The 27375-nt window shown below is 40.0% G+C and overlaps 1 protein-coding gene across 1 annotated transcript in view; it reads left to right on the top strand.

Annotated features, from left to right (window-relative positions):
• Positions 1–26699, top strand: part of ABCD1 (ATP binding cassette subfamily D member 1) — a 59610-nt gene extending 32911 nt beyond the window's left edge. The window contains exons 8-10 of the mRNA XM_072430885.1: positions 6445–6529; positions 8588–8713; positions 12864–26699. Of these exons, the coding sequence (XP_072286986.1) occupies positions 6445–6529; positions 8588–8713; positions 12864–13092 (440 nt within the window). The 3' untranslated portion in view covers positions 13093–26699. The remainder of the gene's footprint in view (positions 1–6444; positions 6530–8587; positions 8714–12863) is intronic.
• The last annotated feature ends 676 nt before the right edge of the window (positions 26700–27375 follow it).

Here is a 27375-nt window from a genome sequence, read left to right as displayed (position 1 = left end):
TACTGCCATCTACAGAAAAAATGGAAAAAACATTGTTATACGCCTTCTTCTAGCATGTCACATTTAATTGCTAGTGTCTTTTTGTCAGCCCTGCGGTGCAAGAGATTTAACTATTTTTTCTTGCACAATTTTTTTCCTTTAGCTAGTTACAGTCAGTCTTTTTGGCATAGAGTATACCAGGCCCAGCATTATGTTTGGAGGATACTATGTGTGGACTCCCGCACATCCTGGTGCATCATTACTGAAATGGGTTGTTCCAGGTGTTGGAACCCTCTGCCAGATGTTTTGGATGGATCCTCTGGAGACATAATCCTGCCCCTGTACAAAGCATTGGTCAGACCACATCTGGAATATGCAGTCCAGTTTTGGGCACCAATTCACAAAAAGGACATTGTGGAAATGGAGGGAGTGCAGAGAAGGGCAACTAAACTAATAAAAGGAATGGAGGAGATCAGCTATGAGGAGAAATTAGCGGAACTGAATCTATTCTCCCTTGAGAAGAGACGTATGAGAAGGGGGGGATATGATCACCCTGTATAAATATATAAACGGTCCATATAGAGAACTCTCTTCCCCATTATTCACTTTGAGATCATTACAAAGAACAAGAAGACACTCTTTTTGAGTCTTGAGGAAAAGAAGTTTAATCTCCGGATAAGGAAAGGATTCTTCACTGTAAGGTCTGGGAAAATGTGGAATCGGCTCCCTCAGGAAGTAGTTTCAGCAACTACTATAGATTGCTTTAAGAAAAAGCTGGATGGTTTCTAGAAGCACAGAATATAACTGGGAATTAACCACCTGGGCGTTACACTGATGTCTAGATTTCTGTACCAAAAGCACTGTTTTTCATGAATTTTTTTTTTTAAATTGTAGACCTGTAACTTACAGAAATATGTCCGAATAGGGTTCTAGTAGATATAATGAATATAAAAAATGTTTGAAACACACAATCATGTAAAAAAAAAAAAAAAAATACTTTTAATAAAATTAAAGGAAAAACACAAAAATCAGCTTAAACAAGAATACATAAATAAATGAAAAATACTGAAAATGCGATAATTCGGTATACTGTATAGTAATATATTTTTCTAAAACACCTCCCTAGTGTCCGTCACATACCTATAGACAAAACCACATAAATATATTTTCTATTATTTTGTATTGGATTGGATACAGGACTTTGTATTCAATCCAATACAAAATGAGAACAAAGTTCAAACTCTCATTATGTATTGGATTGAATACAAACTCCTGTATCCAATCCAATACAAAATTAGAGTTTGAATTTACCAATTACATACTTTGTATTTATTTTGTATTATTTTGTATTGGATTGGATACAGGAGTTTGTATTCAATCCAATACAAAATGTTTGAATGAGTTTCAATTTGAATTTCCCGCACACGCGCCGACGTCATCGCGCACGCAGGGAGAAGCCGGCCGGCTTTTTTTTCTCCGCCGGCAGGCGGGATGATCAGCGGGACCAGGTAAGTGAGGATTTTAATATAGGGAGAAAAGTTCGGGGTTAATGAAAATTGCAACTTTTTTTTAGCCCGTACCAAGGTCGGGCTTAACGGTTGGGAGGTTAAGGCTTTACAGTAAAGATAACAGAGACTGTTGATCTTGGGAACATCCAATAGCCTCATGGAAACAGGAGGGAATTTTTTTGAAGCAAATTGTACCAGAATTTTTTGGCCTTCCTCTGGACCAACTATGTGGATAGGGTTTTATATCTGGGATATGTTTATTTCCCTAGTGGCTGAACTTGATGGACTTATGTCTTTTTTCAACTTGACCTACTATGTAACTATGTAATGGCTCTGTAGGATCTGTATGCCCAGACCTAGACCTTTTTCTTCCCTTATTGCTTTACTTTTGTCTGTCTCTTTGTTGTGGATCACCAGATTGAGTAGGCTTCTAGTAATTACTCTGTGGAGCATTGTTTTTCAACCAGGGTTCTGCCTGAAGCTGCTAGGGGTTCCTTAAGCAATGAGCAATTTGTGCCTCTCAGTTTAGGTGACACCAATTATCTTTTTGGCTATCTGTAAGGGTGACATTCTTCCCAAAAGCCAGCAATGTAAGAATAATTCTTAGCACTGACCACCACACTAATATACTGTGATCTGTGGATATAGGAATTATAGCCAGGGATCCCTGAGACCTGAAAGTTATTTCAAGTATTCCCTCAAAATTCATTCTTCTTTGCAGCTCAAGGATGAAAGAGCTATGCCTACAAGATCTGCCATGGAATCTGCTTTAGGGTTGTTTTTTTCTTGCAGGGACAGATAAGTTGTACTAGATTTGTCCTTAGTGCTACCAAGTTGGATTCTGCCCTTGTTGGTAGTTTTACATATAGTTGTCCTCTTATTCCTTGGATGAAACCCTCTACAGATAACCTTACATGTACCTTAATTTGTCCAGACTCCTTGGGATCAAAATTGGTTCTTTCAGAAACTTATATTGATACCTTCTCCCGGAATTTTTTCTCTGTTTTACCACAAATATTTTCTGGTAGTTACCACTTCTGTGTGGTGTGTGTTTGATTTGTCAGTTGAATTATGGTAGGAACCTAATTATTGGTCCTGTTTTAGTCCCAGTAACTCTAAGACCCAGATTTCTTTGGTTTGGGATATTTTTCTTTCTCCCTGGCTTCATTGAGTCTGCCATTCTTCTGTTTTTTGGCTTCATGCCTCATCTTCTGGGTGATTCAGGTAGACCTTTTTTATTTTACCCCTATAGTCCAAGGACTGGCTTCTCCCCTGCTTTCAAGGTACATTGTTTTGGGTCTTCATTAAACATACCTGATCTCATTTTGTTCTGTTGCCCTCAGGTCTTGGAGCTCACACTTCAGGTGGATATAGTGACTTTTCCCAATGCCAGCTTTACGTATTAGATCCTTCAGACATCTGTTGAGCTGTAGGCAATCCCTTGTTCTCCTTTGTGTTGTTGGACCTGTTAATATTTAATTGCTGTGTTGCCCACTCCTCTGGCTGTTTTTGGATGTCCCAAAGGTACAAGATTTTCGGTGTCCCTCAGGATAGACTCCTCAAAAAATTAGATTTTTTCCTACTGTAAAATTCTTTTATTTGAACCCATTGAGGGACATTGAACCCACCGCTCGGTGTTATGAAAAAGCTCTTTGTGCTGCTTGCTACAAAATCTGAGGCTTGGCAATTTTTTTGTTTGCCACAATTAAATCCTCCTGTAGAAGGCGGTACAACACAAAGCTATTAGAAATGTGTTCTTCATGTGTTCTTCACTAACACAACCTAAAGTAGTGGAGAAGTTCCTATTCCAGCACTAAGCTCATCCACAATTTAAATGTCAAATTCCACAACCATTTCAGTGGTAGGATTTCTATGCAATTGTTTGTATCCTGCCACCTCTGCAAGCCTGCAACCAAGGTGCCGAAATCTTTCATCCTGATCATGCAGTCATTTGATTCAACATTTTGGGTGTACTGTATTTGTAATAACAATAGCATATGAGTAGAACTCAAAAAAGATTTCTTAAAATGGAAGTTTCTAATTGACAAGGGAGGTCAGCTTGTTGTTCAATGACCATACCAAACTGAAATAATACATTTGGGTGCAGTTGACCCTAATCTGCAGATCAGATAGTTTTAGATTGTAAGCCAGAGGAAATCAGATCATGATTTGTGATGCTTTAGAAGCCTAAGGAGAAGTTACCTAATCCATTTAAATAGTGAATATGGATAGTGTAAGGAGGGGTATAGGTAAAACATGAGTCTGTATAGCAATGCTGCTAAGTCTTTCCCACCTAGCCAAAGCAAAGCCATTTTCTGTAAAGATATGAAGAGGAAGAAATCACAAGGTTTTTCCAGATACACGTTATACAGAGTATTTTTCTGTTTAGTCAGACAGTTTTCCTTTTGACCTGAAGGTGGGGTTGAAGTACCAGGCTGAATGACCATAAGCTTCTTGGCCAGGTGGGGGAGCTAAAGAGGTCTGGATAAGATCAGGTGTAACATTCTCACCTGAAACCCATCCTGCAAATTCGGCTGGGGATATAAACTCCCAGCCTGCCTATTCGTGGGGCTCTGTCTTGGCTGCTGAGCTGGGAGGAGGGCCAAAGTGAACTGTGAATAAAGATACAAACTTTGTTGGAAAGACTGTATGGTTAGGGCCTTGTTAGTGGTTAGTCCTGCACAGCACTGGGTTGGGCTGGATTGTTAATAAAGGAATCTAACAGTGAGTTAGAGGCCAAGTGGCCAGACTTTTTTTTTGCTGTTTGTTTTATTTTGCCTGTTTTTGTGTGTAAATATTATTAGTGAATAAAAACCCTTGTTGCACGGATAACCTGCTGGCCCTGTTTCCTGTTTGAAACACCCCCCAATGCTACAAGCGATCTCCCAATAAATAAATATATATATATATATATATATATATATATATATATATATATATATATATATATATATATATATATATTAGTTAAGCATGGATTAAAATGTACAAGTGAATGACTACATTAAATTGTAAGGGGTTATTGTTGCCACGTGAGCATAGTGGGGATTACACATGATCCTTTCTAATCTAGCCTTGAATACAGCTATCATCTTCTTAACCTCAGCAGCCTGACCATATTCTGGCCTTGTTGTTATATAAGGGATGCAATCTTCTTACTACACCCACATCAGAAAAGATGACTCTGCCGGTGCTCAGGGCTTCATTCTTAGCATTAACTGTGGACATAATGTACAAAAAAAAGGGACAGAGTCGTGCAACAGACCATCATGTATTAAACCCAATTCCTCCATTTGAATACATGTTTTACATGGTAATATCATTTCAAATGTCAGTGTAAGTCTTTTTAAATCTATTGCGTTCACTAGATTTGTATTCAGTTAACCAGGGTCCTTCCTCAGGTTATTCCACTTCTCCTTGAAACATTCTGTCCTTGCTCCTGTGTTTCCTCCCTAGCACACCGACTTTTCATGGTGACAACAAATGGATGACTTTACACAAGTACGATGTACTGTTGTCACTTTCAGAAAATTGAGAAAAAGCATGGAGTTATCCCTTGAGTTCATGTAGAAATAGCTGCAAAGTCTCAGCTCGCCTTTCTCCTACTTTCTCCTTTATGTTCATTTAAAAGAGCTCTCAAAATCCGTCTTTTCAAACTCACCCACCTGTCTTTTTTCTGTCTCCTAAACCCTCATTACTTCCCACCACTCCATATCCCCCCACCTATTGTGTGATACTTCCCCCTTCTCTTAGATTGTAAGCTCTTCGGGGCAGAGTCCTCTCCTCCTCCTGTGTCACTGTCTGTATCTGTCTGTCATTTTCAACCCCTATTTATTGTACAGCGCTGTGTAATATCCTGCCCCATATAAATACTGGTTATTATTATTAATAATAATAAAGACTTTACAGGGTATCATCAGCACTAAAAAGCAAGTATCAAAAAAGGTGAAGTAATTTATTTTATTAAAAATCTGGTAGCACAGTTGCAGTTGAAGAAATTAAATACCTGCAAACAGAAGATGCCAACTACTTACCTTTCAAGTGGCCTGTTTTTTAAAAAAAATTCTGCTTCAATTTCATCCAGCTACTGCAAGAATTCTTCAGTTTGATGAGATCTGATAAGGTTGACTGCCTCGTCACTCACTGTGGTTTTTTCCAACGGCTTGTACATCAATACAGGATAATTAAGCAGGCGAGTGATGGGGCCACACACCCAGAAGTATATGAATTTTTGCAGGGGCTGGTTAGAAATAAAGCAGTAGTACTTTTTCACCTGCAAACCGCTGAATATTACTGCTGTATATATCAGCTGATGGTACAAATTGATGGAAGTGGGCAAAACCAGCACTAGGAGCATGATTATTCTGATGGCTTTTCCACAGCAGCACCCATATTGACGGGAGGATTACTCTACACTGTAGTTGAATATGATCAATATATACATATTTGATATAAATCTAAAAAAAATAAGTAAAATCTCATCTGCTGCTACTTGCAGTCCACCTTCTCCTAAACCCAAATCAAAAAATGTTGGACTGGTGGCTGTGTTAGTTTAAAATTTTCAGGCTAAGACCATTTTAGCAAGCACGGATATTACATGTTCCTTCTTCCAGGAATGCAGTGACCTTATCACATCCTGTGCACAGAACTGGAAGTACAAACAAGCTTGTTCTTCTTAACTACTGTACTCATTTGTTCTCAAGTTATTATTCACTATAACCTAATAGCCTTGATGTAGATTGACAGTTGTAGCTTGTTTTTAGGGGCATTCACTTTGCATTTGAAAGCAGTTTTAGGTGCTTCTGACCTCCATCTAAGTTTCATCTAATTTCCCATGACTGGTATAGGGTTTTGTGATGTGAAATAACCTAAAAAAGTCATGGATCATATTATACACGGAGTCCCTGTATAAGAACGCATGGGGTTTCTCTCCTGATTTTCTTATGTTTGTTTCCAGGTTGGGACTCGGTGAGTGATTGGAAGGATGTCCTCTCCGGGGGTGAGAAGCAACGAGTTGGAATGGCACGCATGTTTTATCACAAGTTAGTGTATTTTCTTTGTACCTTTGAGTTATTATTAATATTATTGAACAGTATTTATATAGAGTCATCATATTACGCAGAGCTGTACAAAGTCCATAGTCATGTCACTAGTTACCAAAAAATCTGTTAATTGGATTTAATAGAAGTCACCATCATTAAGTTCGCCAAAATGCAAAACCAGCCTAGTAAAAAAAGGCTTTTTCCTGCCAGCAAACACAGCAGTTGTAAAAAATTCTCTCCATTTACATTCAGGCTGCATGATGCACAATAATACAATGCAGCAGATGCAGGAGGCTTCTTATGGGGTTCTGAAGACCGAGGGATGTATGGACAGTCCCTTTAACCAATGGCAGTATGGAATGACAGATCTTATCCTTGTCATGAAATAGGGGTGCAAAGCTTTTGCTATACAAAGATGTGAAGCTTCATATACCAGGCACTGGGTTAATACAATGAAATGTCTTCATTAAAGCCTGTAGCTTCATATGATGTTCCATACAAGACTGCAAAGTTCAGTCCAATAAAGGTAAAGGTCTTTGCGATACATTCCAGTGAGTAGTTACACATCATCAGGCCCCATTGAAAAATTTTAATGGGACCCCAACAACCACTCTAAGTTAACTATGTCATTTGATATAGTGACTATTATTATTGACCTTATCAGAAATTATGGCTGAAGCCTTGTACAGAAGATATCAGATGGACGTCAATTTAATGTCACTGGAAGCAATATTTTGTGATCGTTTCCCATGACAAATGACTGAACGAGCGCTGTACACACAGCACCATTCTGTTCTATAAAGAGGGAGGGACAAGTGGGCAGCACCGCATCTGTCATGGCAGATTGATACTTGATCAAAATATCATTAGGACTTTGATCAGGAATTCTGTTGAATGGTTGTAGAGAGAAGCAGGGGACACGTTCTGGATATCCCTCTCTGAGACTGTATACCTAACACGTCTCCCCCACAGCCCCCAATTGCAAAGTGCTCTTTTTGTCGGGCAGCACGGTGGCTCAGAGGTAAGTGCTCTGGTCTTTGCAGGGCTGAGTCCCAGGTTCAAATCCCGGCCAGGACACTATCTGCATGGAGTTTGCAGGTTCTCCCTGTGTTTGCGTGGGTTTCCGCCGGATACTCCAGTTTCCTCTCACATCCCAAAAACATGCAGTTAGGTTAATTGGCTAGCCCCAAAATTGAACCTAGACTGTATTAATGACATATGACTGAGGTAGGGACATTAGTTTGTGATCTCCTTTGAGGGACAGCTAGAGGCATGAGACTAGACTTTGTACAGCAATGCATAATATGATGGCGCTATATAAATACGGTGTGATATTATTAATAGGGGTAAATAATAATAATATCAGGGGTAAATCGTTTAGAAGCTGAGTTTACCTTACCCCCCCCCCTCCCCTCCTCCCCTGCAACAGATTGTGATCCTCACTTTTGTTGATTACATGCAGCCTTGCCGCACCTCTGGGCTGATGTCTTCCCCTTCAGTTCAGGTCTATTAGCCCTGATTTGTATAGCAGCACTGAAGAACACAATTTTCTATGAGAGCTTTTATTGGCCAAAAGAAGTTCTCCTTGCTGTTAGTGGTACTTACCTGCACCAAAGGCAAATCAGGTCTTCTGCCCTCCCAGGCAAGTATGTGTGATGTGGCAGAGCTCTGTAAATCCCTGCATAGGTTGGACATAATAATAATAATATTGCAAAACCTTTGGGAAATCATCTCCAAGCAGTGTGTTTAGTTGTTGATTTTTGTGCATGAAATTATGAAATAGTTTTTTTGCATGATCACCACATAGGAGATTGCTATACTGTCATCTGATTCATTCTTTAGGCTTTGTGTATTCTTTAACTTCTACATGATTTCATATCAGTTATAATTAGAACTGGCTAAAAAAATAGCCCATTGTACTCCTAAACCTGGGGAAATTGTGAAAAACAAGTCAGCAACTAAAAATCTTTCTCATGGGTCAAGTACATGAGTCTGTTGTCGATGGGATGTGATCTGTGATAAGAACTTCTTTTAACAATTTGGTTATTTCCTTCCCAGACCAAAATACGCTCTGCTGGACGAATGCACAAGTGCTGTAAGCATTGACGTGGAGGGCAAGATTTTCCAAGCTGCAAAGGATGCTGGGATTGCTTTGCTGTCTATAACTCATAGACCTTCTCTATGGTAAGCTTATAAGCATGCTACTTTATTGTTGAACACTGTTATCTACTAGGATGGTCCGGGGTTTGAACCTCTGTCAGGATTCTAGTGCTAATTCTTTTCCCAGTGGAATGATTTCTTCTTACTTCCTGTCCTGGTGAGGTTGTGTGTCAGGCTGTTAAAGCCCAACTCCAGACATTTGTTTTTTTTTTTTGTTTTTTTTTTATTTTACCCAGTTATGGACACTGAAAATGCTACAGATACCCTAAAAAATTATTCAGGTAGCATGACCTGTCCTTATGCTCCGTTGCTGTTTTTTGCTCTCTGGCCCTTTATAGGTGTGAGAGCAGGATTAGTTAAACAATAGTCCCCAATGGAGATTTAAAACATGACTTTGTAAAGTGCCGCATATTATGTCGGCACTATGTAACTACAAGATAATATACCATAACTACCGGTAGTTCTCTGTGCCGTGTCCCACAGTACTTCATTCAGTCACTAGATGTCCCTACTCTTCTGGTTTCGATGACCGCCATTGTCATTAACATGAAAGGCAGAGGACATCCAGTGAGTACAGGGTGTCACATACAATGATGCAGAGAGAGGAACTTTTCTCAAGTAATATTACAATTTATTGAAATTGATCCTTGTGACTGACTACAATCCACCAAATCCATCAATATTTGATCAGTATTCCAGTCATCTTCCTAATCATATCTAATTTATATATGAATTGTAAAACAAAGAGGTTCAAATTCCAATACAGTAATTAATTTACAGAAAATTGCTTTTTTTTTTTTAAATAAAATGCAGTGTTATAGCCATACCTTTTTTCAAGCCGGGTGGTAAGAACATGTAGGTGGGTGGTCACCAAAAACTGCCAGGTGGTGCACCCAGCTAAAGGGGCCAGGTAGTACAGGTAGTCCTTGGGTTACATACGAGATAGGGACTGTAGGTTTGTTCTTAAGTTGAATTTGTATGTAAGTCAGAACAGGTTCATTATTTTAATAAATGCAATTAGGACAGATGTTTGTCTCAACATATTATTAGGGAGCATGGTGACAGTTATTGTATAAAATCCTCACTGTGAGTTAATCGCAAAAAGAAAAAAAAAACTTCATGGAGCCTAGACATTTATTTACTTCTGGAGCAAACTGTGCTTTATTATGCAAAAAGAAATAAATGCTGTTGCTCAGCTATGTTTAGCAAAAGATTTTTTCATGCAAAACATGTGTTGCACATGAAGGAGCAGGGAAGCCCTTTCCTATGTAGGAGTCATCTGTATATCGGATGTCCTTAACTCGGGGACTACTTGTACACTGAAATGTAAATATGATCATAAATATGATTTTATTCATCAGTTCTACATTGATCAAACCTGTCGCATGGGACTTTATTTATAAAACAGGGAATCGGACATTCAAACATTCCTTCGTTGGAATCCTTCTTCCAGGTCCACATGTCTCCGTGGCAGTAACTGATTCCCACAAGGAAATGTTTGTTTTATAAATAGAGCCCATCGTGTATAGCTATCTACTAGCCAATTTGTGATTGAGAAAATTAATTTACTGGTATGTGGGAGGAAAACAAAGTACCCAGAGGCAAAGGAAACACAGGCAAATTCCATGTAGATAGTATCTGACTAAAATTCAGATCTACTACTTTTTTTAAACTTCAGAGAGATATTAAAGCTTCAAGGAAATAGAGGGAAAAAAAGTAGGACTTGGTTTATTCAATAGTCCTAAATCAGATTCCACACAACATAAACATAACTCTCAGTAAATCTAAAGAAAACTGTCCATAGTTTGTACGGTCAAATTGTAACATGTGTGGCTGGCATCATGGAAGAAGAAGAAGAAGAACAGGACCAATAGTAAAACATGACTAGTAAAGTGTATACTAGGAGAATGGGTAACCTTTAAAACATTCCTCTTCTCTCTCCTAATGAACATCACAGCATATGGCTTGTGTTTAAACAGGAAATAATGGTCATTCATGCACACAAGGCCCTATTATACTTGTAGCTTTTGAAATCCTTTTTGCTGGGTTCGGAAGACATAGCCCTACTATGCAGGGTAACCTCTTTGAGCATCATAGGGGTTAAACAGTATTAGCATTAGTTAGGAAAGGCCAGAGCTGCCGCTCTCAGTTATTTGACCCTCCGCTGCCCTTTTGTGCCCCACTTTTGTCCCCCTTTATCGTCACAGATGGGGGACTTGGGTGGCTTCCAGGCTTGGCCCCAATGAAGAGGGACAGTGACACAATGCAAGCTTGTTCTTTCCTCCTCTGCAGTCCATGCAGTGACATTCAAAGAAGAGACAAGGGCACATTACAGCGGGAAGATGAGGGCCGTCCGAGGCACTGCTTCCTCTCCTCTGACATTCACTGTAGCTGACATGAACTGTCCTGACGCCTCTACAACTAGTCCGGAGGTTAGGACGGCTGTATATCAATGTGCTATCAAAATAGTTCTAGTTCTTATAAGAGCTTCCACTGGGATGGTGGTGGTAAAATTTGATGAGACGGTGAATAAATAAACCCAACCACTAAAATATTCTGTGTTTTAACAGATTTTTTTCATCATCAGTATTTTGAAATCTGCAGCTTTCAATAAAATAATCTCTGGTGATCCTTCTAGAACAAAACTTATTTAAGCAAGGTATAGAGTGACAATGCTGTTCCTGTCTTCCGTTAGTCACACAAGATTCTGATGGAATTAGCAGTTTCTGCTTGCAACACCACCAGTGGCCATTTTACATTATTATTAATCATACAATAATATTAGTAACCATTATATGCAATTCACGATCTCCCTGGAAACTCCTATATCCATCATCATCCTATGGGTTATAAGAGTGAGAATTGGTGATGATAGGATTTCATTGCAGAGGCTCCTCCGGTGACGACCAGATTCCGTTCCTGAGACCTGTCATTAAGCAATTTGGTCGTTAAGCGAGGAGCATAGGAAAGACCTGGTCTGCAGCACTGCTTGTCAGGAACGAAGGATCGCAAAGGAGGGAGGAAGATGGAGCCTGGAGGACAGAAAAGAAGACGCAGCATGGATTTATTCTGTACAGACGGTAAATGAGGACTACCTCTACAGCATATAGAGCATGCACAAAAATAGAGAAGGCCTTTAGAAAATCTCTCTTGCTGAAATTTTTTATCATATTTAGATTTTACAAATTAAAAAAAAAAATGTCCCTAAAATTCTGATTTGGGTAAGTATCCGAGGGTTGAGTTGTGTTGGCTTCCATGTCAGTCTTTCTTTTATGGATTCCCCTGGTATTTATTTATTTGTTCTACGTTACAGAGCTTTTATCGGCATCACAACACTGTTGGTTGGCTTTTAATGACTGTGGCAACTCAGGGAATTCCAGTGGAGATTAAATCACCATTGGAATCTCTGAGAAATATGAAAAGCCAACATGTGACTCAGCCAGCCAGCAACCACACAAGACCCAAATTGCTTTTGATGGAGTTGACCTGCAAGACTTAGTGTTGCTAAAGTTATAAACAGAAGTGGAACTTTCATGATTCTTTCCAGTGACAGAAGAATGAAGTAGTGCTATACACACAGGGCCCATTCTGTTCTATAGACAGGAGTGGAACGCCGCTGTGCTCTCCTCCTTTGGGTTGTTCTCGATCGTTCATGAATCTGTCCCAATGACAGCTGACGGCTGTACACATGACAGATCCTTGGCCAAGATGAGCACATCTCATGTTCATCTCAGCTGACAATCATCTGAAGTGTGTACATAGCCTAAGGGTGTTAGAACGTCCAATACCTTCTCTTCTCTATACCATAGGGGTATGTTTTTTTCCTCAGAGAGATCCAGAACAGTGGCACCCTCAAAATAAGCAGAGAACACTTTATTGTTTCTGTTGCCTGATGAAGGGATCTGGTAAGACACCCAAACATGGCAGAAGTTTGTGCGATTTTTATATGTGCTCCTTTTTTGTAGTATTTAGGTGTGTTAGTGACTACATTTTGTATCCTGATGTCATGGTGGTGCCGTCCGCTGTTTTTTTCATTAGCACCCTGCTTCTTCTGGTCCTTTTGAAGCTATTTGAAATGCGTCTGGACATACATATTACCTTATATTTTAAGACTTATTAAGTCATTTTTCTTATTCATTATAATCTAATACCTTATTTTCTCTTACTCTTGAAGGAAATACCACACTCACCTTCTGCAGTTTGATGGTGAAGGCGGCTGGAAGTTTGAGAAGCTGGACACCGCTGCGCGCCTCTCGCTCACAGAGGAGAAACAACGTCTGGAGCAGCAGTTGGCAGGAGTGCCAAAAATGCAGCAACGGCTCAATGATCTCTGCCAGCTGCTGGGAGAGGATTCAGAAGTGGCTGGCAGTGAAGAAAATGGGACCCCAGAGCCAGCCATTTAGACCATTACCACACAGTTCCCAACATCCCAAGATGATGTTTCTTACTCTGTATGCTTCAGAGTCAGCCATGTCTTTCTGGTTCAGATATAACCCTTGACCTTTTTTTTTTGTTTTTACTGAATTGATTGCTGCAGAGGTGAAGTATCACTGAAGATTATCACAGTTGCTCCTTTTTTCAGCGGCCTGTTCTTTCAACTTTTGCAGGCCATGCTGGTAGGTAGGAGCCAACAGGCACTTTTCTGTCACTGCTTGTCATGTGGCAGGCTCCCGACACTGAATGTGGTCTTCCTGCAGGCTGGCTTAGCTATAGGCAGGAGTCATTTATATCCAGTTTTTAAACCTAACATACTTTGGTTTGAGACAAAAAAAAATGTGAAGGAACCGGGGTCATACTTTTAGTATATATCCCTTCTGCATTGCCAATGTCAGTGATTTTGCTATATTTTTTAATATTGCTGAGAACCAATAATATTATTTTCCTGCTGCACAATTATAACCTGTTTCCCAAGATGAACAAATGAAAATCTAACATAATAATTAAGCTTTGGTCTAAAAAGTAGGAAAGGAAAGTGCCTTGTGTTACCCATGGCAAAATGATTATCTCCAAAGTTAGGGATTTCTTTTGTGTTCCTGCTTGTGAGAGAGTCTTGTAAAGTGACACTGTTGCCTGTTAATTCACAACAAAGTGGTTGTGCAAAAGGTTCCTCTAACCTACTAATACTCACTTATCATTGCTCCCCCCATCAGACCTTCTTCTGTTAAAGCACCCAAATTCCTAGTATCTGATTCCAGGGAGAGTGGTGAGGTCTCTCCCTCCCTCCATGCCTACCAATTGGCTTCTACACCACATGTTGCCTCATACCCAGAAACACCAGCTGGAGACAGCAAAAGGTGCACAAGGGGTGCTGGTGAGGTATCAGTGTTGTGGGAGATTCTTTAGTGCCTGTATATTGGGCTTTTGGTTGCTTCAGTTGTTTTTTGTATTCTCATTCTAGTCTATAGGAGTACAAATCAACTGCAGGTCAGAAGGAGGTCAGGTGTTAGTCATATGCATCTATTACTAAGTTTGAAATGATTTCAAACAGATGCCATCAGCACAAACCCAAAAACATCAGGCCATAAACAAACACTGTCATTTTACGCTCAAGGGGCAACGTGAAGGTGTCTCTTTTTAAGCGTATGTAAAGCCAAAACCCTATTTTATTCCATACTTTATTTTAAAAAATAATTTTTTTTTTTTTTTAATGGTGAAAACTCCTTTCGTGTTGAATTGGGACAGTTTTCCCTCATTTCCTGCCCCAAACTCAAGGCAGGAGCTAAAAGGAGTTCCCTTTAAAGTGGCGGTATATGCCCTCGTAGACGGCTGTCACCAGAACAGATTTGCTCATTGAGAGATTGACCTTCACCTACTGTTCCTGTGACAACTACGGGGCATTCCATCAGTTTTTGTCAGTCAGTGACACATGTTCTAAACTTTCCATATCTCCTTATGAGTGGGGACAATGTTTGAAAGCCTAAAAATCCATTAGTTGTGGGTAGTGGTCACAGTCTTACTCCAGTCCAGGTAGTTTTGTAGTTTTTTTGCCAATAAGATTCCACCTGTCCTTTTTTTAGTGCCAGTTTGTGAATAAAAAAAAGAACCTGATTGGTTGCAGTAGTCAACCTAGACACTTTTTTTACACCTTGACAGTTTTTACTCCATGACTGATGCTTTTAATGCAATGTGGTCTGCAGCCTTCTTGTTTTAAATAATATGACTGAAGTGATTGATGCAGAGCTGGATAATCCACAAGGCAACCCAGGCAGCAGTCTAGGTCCTGGTGGATGTCCAAGGGGCATGCTTTGCAAAAAACCAGATCAGTAGCACACTTGGTCAAAGCTATGTACCAATCCGTCCCTTTACAAGGGAGGATATAGATGCAGTTGGTCCCCTGCAGATGGGCAATGATGGCCCATCCATTAGGGTGGCATTTCATTTTCATATGAGCATATAATGTTAGTTGATTGGTAAGTTGGGCCAATGATACTAGCATGGCTATTACTGTTTATTTATATAGCAATTACATATTTACACAGCACCTTACAAAGTCTATGACCATGTAACCAATTGGCCTACCAATTTTGTAGCAGCATATTAATTGTGAGGAATCCAATTACCTACCAACATAGGTCTTTATACAGGTTGGGTCCTGGTTGAAATTTGAACCTGGAATGCTGGTCCTGCTAGGCAAGGCCAGTTAATGATCCACCATTTCACCTAGGGCTCTATTCTACCCTAATCTTTCTTTGGTTCGATCCAACCCAAGTAGCACGTTTTCCAAAAATTAAATTCAATTGGTTGCTTTATGTACCATACAGAATTTTCCATCCTTTTCAACTTTCTTCACATTTGACCCCTGAAGAATCCCAGTGAATTGATTGATTGATCAATCTACATACGTGTATGATCAGCATAGCTTTGCCAACATATATCGCTTTCTCTTGAGGCATAGAAAATTTGTGGAATTCCTTCAGCATTTTTATTTTTTTTTATTATTGTAGGCATCCATCGCTTTGACCTTTTTTCTTTTCCGACAAAAAAAAATAACTGAGCACATAAAAGAAGTTTGGAAAATCTCTATAAAACAAATTATCATGCTGTACAAGCATTGGGGGGCTGTTCAGTGAGTCCAGATATGTGGCCTTGTCTTAGGATTTTACTCTGCAGCTATAGAAATTGGTGCCAGGATTTGTTCATTGTTGTCATAGTCTGTTAATTCAATATTTGGTGTTGCAGAATTACATTGTGGTCTTCTTATCCTAGCAACCCCCCAGTGGGGAGCCCACCAGCTAATGGGGCCTGTCAACAGCAGGATATTTGTAACATTGTTTCGTTATGCTCCAGTTCTCACAGTTCTTTTTTTTTTGTAAAAAAAAAAAAAAGTAGATGGAAACCCAATCACTAAAATCACCTATGAAATCACATTACCATGTTATTGATTATAAGTCATCTTATATAACATTTTATAAGTCAGTCTTTCTAAGTAATATAGTACCCGGTGATCCTGCCATGGAGATTTATGTTCATGCATTTCCTTGTATAGGGTGTTCTTTTTCACTATTTTGGTCCTGCATTGTCACCCTGTCACATTGGTTTCTGATTGAGACCTGCAAGTTGCTTTTTTAAAACACATTGGCAAACATAGTCCACTAGTCTAGTCTTAGAAATGCCATGGAGCCATTACTGGAGTGCATGTGTACATGAAGTAGCTGCAGAGAGACTGCAGAATATAAGCAGCACTGAGATGTAAGAGGGGGGGGGGTTATTAAAATATGTAATTCAGACAGATAAATTATGGATAGATTGCTACAAGATTGTTGTGTTTGTGTGCTGGGGTGGAAATGGATAAAATTACTCCTTACTGCGTTTTCCCCTTTAATTTTGGTCTACACGGAAATGCACAGAATATATGTGAAATATAGGTAGTGGTCCGTAGACCTGTTTAATTTGAGTTGAGAGCTTGTTTGTAATTGGCAAGTGTGGCAAATTATTTTTAAAACCAGGACCTGTACCATGGAAGTTTTGACCACAAAATGCAGGCACAAAGGACAAACGGCTACTGACCAGGGTTTCCATGTGGTCACTCTGCAGCTTATTTTTCCCACCTATTATGGACTTACCATGCCATAGGTCTGCACAGTGTGTCAGAGGTGGCCATCTTGTTAGAGGAATAGACTTCTCTAGACTTTCCCAGAGCTGTCCACAGATGACTGATAGGTAATTGTCAGAAGCACTGGGCCATGAATTACAGATTCTGAAGATAAATGAAGCACAAGCAGGGAGATCCTTGCACTTAGTTCCTCAGGTACAGCTTTACCTTCAGCAAGTAAAACAGTGAGCAGCACAATAGTGACAACCCTGAGTTTTGTAGGACTGCCAGTCAGAGGCAGCAGTGATCTTACAATGCCAATATTCTCCAGCGTTGTCCATACCTTCCATCTTAATCCAATGCATTAACCTTCTTCTCAGTTTAGCAACAGTTATATTATTCTGCAGATTCCCTGTGAGCCCAGAAGTGTCACTGGGACTCCCCATGAAGGTGCATTATTATGCAGCCTAGGCTTTCACAGTGTTCAACAGAGAATTTTTTTGAGCCGGGTGGGAAGAAATTGTGGGTGGGTGGCAGCACCTGTATTGTGACCCAACTCTTCAGTAACCACCCAAAAACACATGCACCTTGATACACTGCAAAAAACCTCAGGATAAAGCGTTGCACCGCAATGTAACACAATTTTTTTGGTTTTGTTTTTTTTTTTCAGAGCATTGAGAATGGCACCACAACAATTTACCACAAAGGTGTGAATAGGCCCTTAGCATTCCAGCAGTTTTTGATGTGTTCTGTTATCCTATACAACTCCTTCACTTGTTTTCATAAACATCCAGATAAAAACACGGACACATATATGTAAAGATAATGCAGGAATAAAACCGTAGGATTAAAAAAAAAACATTTAAGGATTGCATGAGATTATTTAAGTGCTGGAAATTTTTCTAAGCACGGATTATTTTTATAGTATTATAGATTCACCATATGGGCTAAAATCAAACTGCATTTAGGAGATTTGGATTTTTATTGCTTTTATGTTGTGGAAATTTCAACAGCAGACCTGGGGCCCATTTACATTATCACTGCACTGTGGCTCATTATGAACATTGATTTTCTGCATAGCCATTTACTGTAGATGGCATTTCACTGCAACTGCAGTGCAATTTAAATTTGTTAATGCAAAACAACGCACTGCAATGTGCTGTGCTAGCAAAAATTAAGTCGGTCAGATTTTTGGCAGGTTGCATCAAGCATCCTATTCATTTAAATGGTCTGTCTTATCGCAGGGCATGTTGGTGCAAGGAGTAAGACAAGATATATAGTGCAAGAGTGTACAATTTGATACATTGTAGTAAACCAAAAGAAAATAAGGTATAGATAGTACTATCTGACTCAATGTGTGTAGCCAGCTCTAGAGCCTCTCCATTGAACAATAGGTAATACATGAATCTTTTATATAGTTTTCAGGAGATGCAAAAGGCAAAGGAAAGCACTAAGGCAATCCAATGAAACAGTAATTACACCAGCTATCAAAAACATGTCGGAGGCACTTGGAAAACCTAGTGGTTCCAACATTTTTTTGATACCTGGTTTGATTGTTCTTTCATTGGATTGCCCTACTGTTTTCTTGTGCATCTCCTGAAAAGTATATAAAAAAAGCTCCTTTTTCTAGTCCTCTTGATGCCAAAGCTTTTTCTAGTCCTCTTGATGCCATTAAATCACTTTTATTTTAGGCAGTGTAAATTTAGCTACAGGGAGACGTTAATAAGTGTTTGATAGATTTGTAAAGCTCACCTGGTAATCTACACATTTCCTTGTACCATCGTGTGACTGTGAGATGTCAGAACTTGTATAATAGTTCCTGGTATGACTTCATGTTTTTTGTGTTATGCAAGCTTCGCCGATGAAAGACAACTTATGCACTTATTTACAGAACAAAAGGATACATATGCATTATCATTTGGTCATCCTAGTCATCAAACTGTTCAAAAATAGGGCTCAATCATATAAAACCTTGTGTGAAGTTTATCTGTTTAAATCACAGATAAACTTTACACAAGGTTGGGAACTATTTTGTTCATGCATTTGCACATGGTTGCATTTATGGTACTTTTGAGTGGTCTGCCATTTACATTATTTAAAGAGTCACATTCCATGGGGTTACTTTGCCGTTGTTGCTAGACGGCTGGAGATGACCCACAATCCCTTCTGGTGCAGTGAACCATACAACAAGCATTTGTTAAATGCTGTGGCTGATTCTAAAAACTGTTACTGGGCACATATAGGGGTACCCATGCAGTTTTATCAGACATCTGGATGAAGCCTAAGTTCAGACCCAACTTGTTTAGAAGTTGTGGTAGGTGTTGGGTAATAATTCCAACTACATTGTAAACAATTACTTTTTTAAAATGACCTTTTATATGCTATAAAGCAGCTTTGGCTGCAAATGTCACTTCTAATTTAGAGCTGCCCCCTCTGTACCTCTTCTTGGCCACAGTCCCCAGTTTTTAAAGTTTAATGAGACCCCAGCACCACAACCTGAAAGTCTGGGGGTTTAATTGTCATCACATACCCCAGGTCCTTATTTGCAGTCAGTTGAGTTGGTAGTTTCTGTAAAAATCATAAAACATTCATTATTGTTGATGATAAGTTGCCTTGATGTGTTCAATATTGGTTCTTACCAACACAGACATCCCATCATTCACAACCTTGCAATTGCGAATCCCAGCAAATCTTTCTCTAGTGTTTTTTTTTCTGGTAGATGGCTGATAACACACTTTTCCGAATGAATACCAAATATCTATAAAGAATGCTCTGTGTATATTTACATATCCATTTCTAATGTATGCAGTGTAGGAGTAATTGGGCAAATAGTTCTTGCCCAGAAGTCATAGAAAGACGGTCTTGTGGGAGCTGTTTTATCACTGTTTTATCAGGCGTGTGAAGGCAAACATGGCCTACACAGCTGTGACAGAACCTGCATGGACTGGAGGCTGCTTTTTGCTGAGATAAACATTAAAGGGAAAATGAGGGCTAGGCATGGATTCGGATTAGAGATGTTGTTTTCATTCTTCAATCAAGGTTGCGTTTCTAGTTTCAGATAGGGAGGGAAAACACCAACTATCCACCCACCTGCAGCCAAGTTCCCATAGTTCTTGTGAAACACATCTAGTACCAGGATAGGCCTTGAGGTCCAATACTATAAGATCAGGAAGATGCCCACTGTATAGATCAAGGAGAATGGCTGACTCAATGTTCCAAGAATGTAAAGTGAGCTCTTCACTAAGCATCCCTGTGACTTGAGCCATTCATCTTAAAGTGTGAAAGGAATCCTAAAAAGGCTGGCTGCGGTAAAAGATTCTAAATACTTGGGGTAGTGGAGTGCCCTAACTTTATTTTGTTCAAGAGATACAGCCTCCAGTAGAAGTCTCTGACACTTTGGGTTTGTCGGATGCCTTATGGAGTGTTGTGGTTCCACCTACCAGCCACTAAATCCTTTCTGGACTCTGTTGGCATAGGTTCTGACGGGAGGAACCAAAGCAGGGACTCAAGCCACATTGGAATTCCATCACCCACCAGAAAGATAAGTCTTTGTTTGTAGGTCAGTTATATTGGTGAACAGTGAGAAGAATGACCCCTTAGAATGTAGAGCAGAATGCCACCCTTACAGACAGGTGAAAAAAATTGGTGTCATGCCACAGGCTATTCCCATTGGCATTGGACACATAGCCAGTGCTCCCCCCAGCACCTTTATCCAGGTGACCACCAAGCACATTTCAGTAATCACACAGCTATTTTTGGGTGGTTACCGAAAAGTTCGGGTCGCAAAACAGCCACCCACCTACAGCTTCTTAAGGCCCAGCTTAAAAAAAATTGTTGGGAGAATATTGACAAATAAATGTATCTAGTCGTTGGCTGATATACCCTTTTGCCCCAATTTAGAAGGTACAGAAAAATAAAAGTACAACTTGCATATCCAGTCTGCAACTTCAGCCAGTGGCTGGGTGACCTCCACAAATAATATATTCAAATTTACAGCGTAGCTAGGACAACTCAATATGGTTTGCTGCGACCCTTATAAAAAATGACTGATGAGGTAATCCTCTATTCTCCCCTTTGCCAACGAATTTGCGTTTGTCAGATCTGATTGGTTCACATTTTACCCTTGCAAGTATGCAGAACAGAGGACAACAAAAGGGTTATACCAAGTGCATTAAAAAATCACATTGAAGCATTTAATACAGAGCTTCATTCATTGTGTCTTTTTCTACCTGCCTAGACTTTAAAAAAAAAAAAATTTTTGTGTTTTGTTTCAAGTTTTATGTAACTTCCAAATATATAATAGGTAACAAAACTAAAATTTATATTTTTGCTGTAATTGGTATATTAACAATTCATTTTTATTGATGCAATGTTTAGTCAGTTGATGGATAATTTTTCTCAAATATAGCCTTGTAGGCACATAGGCTCCCAGATCATAACACTGCCCCCACCGTCACCCCAGATCATAACACTGCCCCCACAGGCACCCCAGATCACAACACTGCCCCCACCGTCACCCCAGATCATAATACTGCCCTCACAGACTCCCCAGATCATACCACTGCCTCGACAGGCATTTCAGATCACTGCACCCATTGTTACAACCTGCCCACTCTTCCACTTCAGGCTCAGACCTGCTTGCTAAACATCCTGGGGGCGTCCCCAGCCCTGCGCTACTGTACCCCCAGGATGTTTAGTAATCAGGTCTGAGCCTGATATAGGAGAGTGGGTTGGTTCTGGCATCATGACCTCTTGAAGTTTCTTCCTCTTTGAGTGACACACGGCTCCCCGCACATGCACGGTCTGGATTTCTGGGATTTAGTGGATCATAATCTGACCGCACACATTCATGAACACTTATCTATTTCCTACAGACTCATCACTTTTCACGAGTTCTTCTAAAGCCAGATTCATTCCAGGTTCTAGATGCCTCTTAAAGCAGAACTAAGCTGAAAATTTAAAAAAAAAGTCAATCTTACCTTTCATTCCGCAGATCCCTCAATTATGCTGGAGAAGTCCTCAATCAGGTTCCACACACTGTCCTGGAATTCTCCTTCATCTGGGGGCCACCATCTTTCTCCTTCGGGGTACGTCACCCGATCTCATGCTGCGCAGGCACGAGATTGGGTGACGTAGCCTGCTGTAAAGGGTAAAAAAAAAAGGTTGATTTCATTGTACATGCATGAGATTGGCATCTCTTTCCCCTCTATGTAGTAAAATGCTCTTTCTGCGCATGCCTGAGACTAGGCATGCGCAGAAGGAGCAGCCAGGAGCCTCCCGAGATGCGTAACGTATTTATCACGAGAAGCTCTGCCATGGCAATCAAAACAGAATGGAAGGGGCTAGACCAAGAGTGTTGCAGTTAGAAGAAAGAAAAAATAATATTTTTACTTTATATAAAAGGGTTGTCTACCCTTTTATTTAAAGTAAAAAATTTAGTTTAGGTCTGCTTTAAATAGTAGGATGTGAGACATTCTAAGGTATGAGGCTCTGACGCTGGTTATAGTACATCCATCTTCTTGAGGGGGCATCAAGCTTCATCTTGAACTGCCACTTTAATAGGGTGGCACTTTATGATGCCCTCTCCATGAGAACATCTTTAGCCTTTAGCTAGATGAGGTTATGTGCAATTGTTTTTTTTTTTTAAGCTTCGTCTGGCAAATTATTCATCCTTTATACATGCTAGGTTGTGTAATATTTTTAATTCATCACCTATTTTGCTGTTAAGTATTTGCTCTGAGCAGTCCATATTGGGTAAAATACCCAGTATAGCAATGATGTCAGCTATCCCAAAACCTGTTCTCCCATAGACATGTGATAGTGATGTGGTTGTGTGATCAGTGATCAAGCCATCTGACATTAGCCCATTTTTTTATTTTTTTTTTTGTTTTTACTAATCTCTAAATATAGTGGCTGCATTAGTTTTTTTTTTTTCATGCGTGATTACCTTCCTGTCCCCTGGTGTTTTTCTATATGGACAGACTGGTATGATTGTCACACAGGATGGACTACAGATGTGTCTGCCTGTCTGTGTATCCATTACATGGTGGATCGATGTGGTTCGGTACTGATGAAAATTTTTTTTTCAAGTGGCGCTGCATTTCTGTCAGAAACCACATGTCCTGAAAAATGAAAGCTAATGCAGCCACCAAGTCTAAGTTTAAATAGAAGTCAGATTTGCATATTTATTCATAAGACACCTTTGGGATCAGCCTTAACCTGGGGGAAGAATAGTGGTTGTCCTGGAAAATCCAGAACAGCGTTTGAGTTTCTGCCAGGCTGATAGGCTGGAGATTATTAATTGATGTTAACTATTATTGGCAATATTTCTGTTTGGGAACGATCAGCTGTCAGGGGTTTCCTGTAGAGTACACTCATGATCATGTCTATTTTGATTCTAAAACATTGATAGGCACTCTTGGGCTATGTTCAGACTGAGGTGAGGTTGCAGTGCAGGTATGGCTTGCTTGTGTGCAGCCTCGGGAAGATGCTACATGTAGATTCTCCCAGCCACAGCCCCATGGAGAATGAATGGGGACAGCAGTAAGTGGTACTCATATGTGCCAAATGTTCAGTGTGAGTGTCTGAGCTGTAGGCTAGGTGCCAGCTGCTGGGAGCCCTGTGCTTTAGCTGAATCCTGAAGCATGTCTGAACCTTCCCTTAAAACAACTTCATGATAATGCCCTTCGGGTGTTTTCTTTGATGCATTTATATGGCATCTATGGTGTGATTTCAGCACACTTCTGATATCGTTTTTAGAAAAGCACTTCAAGTGTTGTGCAAAGACATCTCCATAGACAGTCATTGTTTATCCTTCTTTGTTGAACTTCATCAAACACAGACACATGACAAAACTCTACTCTGATGAATGAACTGGGGTGTAAAGTACATCTAAAGGTTTCTGTATAACAACCTAAACAAATCCAGTCACTTTGGGATGTACAAGCCTCATAAAGTGAACAAAAGACTTTATTACCCTCTGACAATCAAATCCTTTTTCATTTGTGTCTCACTTGCTCCACCTTCTAGACACTGCAGATCATAGTGGGAGGAGTTCATAAAAAACAGTGGGTGGAGCCAGGAGCTGATTGAGTAAGCAGGGACAATATTGCCACACCCCCTGCAACATTTTCCCATCTCACTGTAGTATAAGCAGGTATGACCTACACTAAAATGGCAAGGCTTCTCTGTATTAGAGGCAGTGCAACAATGTTGCCACCCTATCACAAGAAGCTGCAGTAGGGAGATTTCAGTGGCAACATTACCAGGTATTCCCCATTAGGTATAGGGTAACCCAGTTCTGTTCAGGTATTTGCAAGACTTTGTGATGGGAGGTGGCTGGGAAAAAATTGCAAGTACAGAATAAATAATTTTGCATATTATTTTTTTTTTAATAGGAAGCCATAGTTATATTGAAACACTTAAGAATTGCAGAGTGTAGGTGCAATAAAAAAATGAATGCCCAGCTGTACAAACATGGATCTAGAAGGCAGTGTATATATAATGGTCAGGCAGCACTACTAAATTTTATCTGTAGGTGGGGTTGCAAGTAAAATTCCTGCATTCCTAGTAAAATCTATAGATTAAAATTTGTAGCAAATGCTTGATTACATTTTAATTCCAAATGCAATTTTTATGTTGACTGTAAGGGCTCTGATTTCCTAGCCATGGGTTAAGTCTGCAGTTGCAGATAACATATTTATAAGCAGCCAGCTCTCAGCATCAGGTTTCACAAATGCAGAGCCCTCCCAGGTAATAAACACACAGCTCCCTTTGTGTCAATGTTTCATCATAGAATATCACAGGCTGAGCGTGCAGGTGTGGTTCCCGTAGGTTGTGAGCTGCGGTATACAGAGGGGGTGAATGTGCTGAGACACAGAGGTGTCTGGAAGCAGCACAATCGCAATGCTCTGCTGTTTACACACAGTTGCATGATGGGACAGAAGGAGAGGGGAGATGTCAGACGAGGAATCCCCCTGATTATATTGTCATGTTTTTTGGCAGGTTTAAAGGCCAATAAAAATGCAAGGTATTTCTTATAAAGGAGCTCATAATGCTGACATTATCCACATACATGTAGCGTGTCACACCCGTAAAGAGCCAGGTAGTCTAGAGTTTGCTTGTGTGCTTGCGTGTAGCTTGGTGCAAGCTGTTGTTGTCACCATGTAAGGGCCTATGAGTCTCCCCTGTGCATCAGGCTGTTAAAGTAAGGCTAAATCCCCCCACACCCTATGCTTCCAACATTGTACCTCATTTCCTAGTGCACCCCCAGCTCCTTCTTCCTTCGTTGCTCTTGCTGCAAAATACCCCGTTCTTGCCGATGTCAGAGCTTAGAGGAAGCAGTGGCATCACCGCTTCGGTCATGTGACAGCAAGCCCTTTGCTAGTGCCTAGCATAGGAGGTGGTCACATGTACCTGGGAGTGCTGGGTATCTTACAGAGGTGACCAGGGGACAAGGAGCATCGGGGAGATGTATGTATAACATGGTTGAGCTTTAAAATGACAAAGTCACTTTGTTGTGAATAGGCAAGGTGACAGGGTCTCTTTAAATGTATTTTTACCTATCGTATAAGTATTATATGAATTTGTGTGATCCTTCAGGGCAAGGAAAAGCCAACACTGTGGTGCTGGCAATCACACTTCTTGATCATGCTTAGAAAAGGGGAGCAGAATGATGACTTCACTAGTTTGATCCTGATCTTTTTTTGTCCATCACAGACTCCGGTTGGATGAATCATGAATGACTGCAAAGAGCTGCAGCCCCAAAACATCAGCTTTTGTTAGTGACACTGCTTTTGCACAATAAAAGTGTCATTTTTACTTTTAGAGGTGTGCTGGTGTATACCCGATGAGCTCACTTTCAACATGCTCCTTGTTGGCACATGTGCACTTCAGCACAACCAACTGGTTCCTTGTTCTGCTTGTTTCTTTTTCACTCTCAGCTCTGCATAGATGCTAAATTTTAAATCAAAGACATATATTCCTAAAATAAAAAAATATATTGGGAGCTGCATTCATTTGTATATTTTTTACCTGGAGTTCAGCTTTAAGGCCAGTAAAGTTGACCCGTCACTGGCAGGTACAAGGTTAAATGTTCTTGCGGTTATTTTGTTCCAAGGCTTTTTGTGCAGCAAACCGTGAAACTGCTGTGTGAACCTGACTTCCTGCCCATTCATTTCCCAATCTCTCAACCCTCATTGGTTGGATCTTCTCTCTGCTTTGTTTATATCTCTGACCACAGGTGTAGCCTACATGCAAAACTAGTCACAGCAAATCAGATTTGTGAATCTGAGCTTTGAAAGGGTTAAATATTTTGTGACAATGTCATGTTTTTATCACCTATATGTGAAATTGTTAGAATGAGATTAAGAAAGGGCAGCGACCCACAGTACAACCAATCAGAATGCCTCTTACAAGAGGACTTGAGAACATTGAAATGTGATTGGCCGCTGTGGGTTTTGTTGCTTTGTATCGGTGGCTAAAGTCAGAAAGTTTAGCCATTTCTGCATGGATCCTGCACCTCAGCTATGTCAGTTGGGGTCCTGAAGAAAGTGGGGCCCTGAGCAACTGCCCAATTCGCCCCTGCCCTAAAACTGTCCATAACCATGTAATTGGTTGCATATTAGGATCATCAGGTAAAAAAGGAAAACCCTAAAGCTACATCCGCAATTTTTAGTGTTTTTCTTGGATTTAGATATGACCTAATGTTACTTGTTCATGAAATGTCTTCTATGATTAACCCCCCAGGATCCCCAGTGCTGATTTTTAGACTGATTTTAGGCCAAGGTGCCACCAACAAAGCAAATCACTGCCTATCTAAATAGCCAAATGACATAATTCACCTGTGCTTCTTCTAACAGACTATGCAATGTAATTGTTTATTGCCATTTAGCCAATCATCAAATGTGCCTTAATCATTGGTTTAAAGACCAAATATCTTTTATTGTGTAGATGCTAATAAACGTATCATTTCAGAAAGCTTGTGTGGTTTATTTCGACCTGTAAATATTCATTGGGGTCATTACAAAGTAGAGGTAAACCCAACTGATAAGTCTCATTGATGCTTTGATTTGATGAATTTTCAAAGTCATTTCCAACCTTTTTACATTTGCATAAGGCGACTACAGTCTGTCCTTTTCTCTTGGTGTGCTCTTATGTTGTCACCCTGTTACACAAGCTTTTTTGACTGTATGGCTGTTTTAACAAATTACACAGGCATGGGCCACTGTTGTCACCATAAGACAATCCAGAGTGAGAAATGCCTTAGTTTTGGTTTACATCTGCTTCAATGCGTGGATTGGTTTTGTAATATGTAATAAGTTAAAATGATGGTTTGTCATTGATAATCTGTATATATATAAAATTTGGATGTATCTATGTTCCACCAGCACTCGAAAAAGCATGGACACATTTCAACCAAACTTGCCATACATATGACTGAGACTCATATGTATGGCAAAAGCCATCACTAGGAAATGCATAGAGACATTTAAACCAAACTTACTAGACCTATGACACCGCTGATCTTTGTACAGCACTGTGGTATATGTCAGAGGTATATTTGCATGTATGTATGTATTGCTCAGTGACAGTGTGCCTTTTGCTTATATTTTTACATACTTTTTTTTGGACTCTTACAAATTTTTGGCCTGTA

Source organism: Pyxicephalus adspersus, chromosome Z, assembly GCF_032062135.1.
Source record: "Pyxicephalus adspersus chromosome Z, UCB_Pads_2.0, whole genome shotgun sequence".
NCBI lineage: Eukaryota > Metazoa > Chordata > Amphibia > Anura > Pyxicephalidae > Pyxicephalus > Pyxicephalus adspersus.
This window is presented reverse-complemented; position numbering and strand designations above follow the sequence as displayed.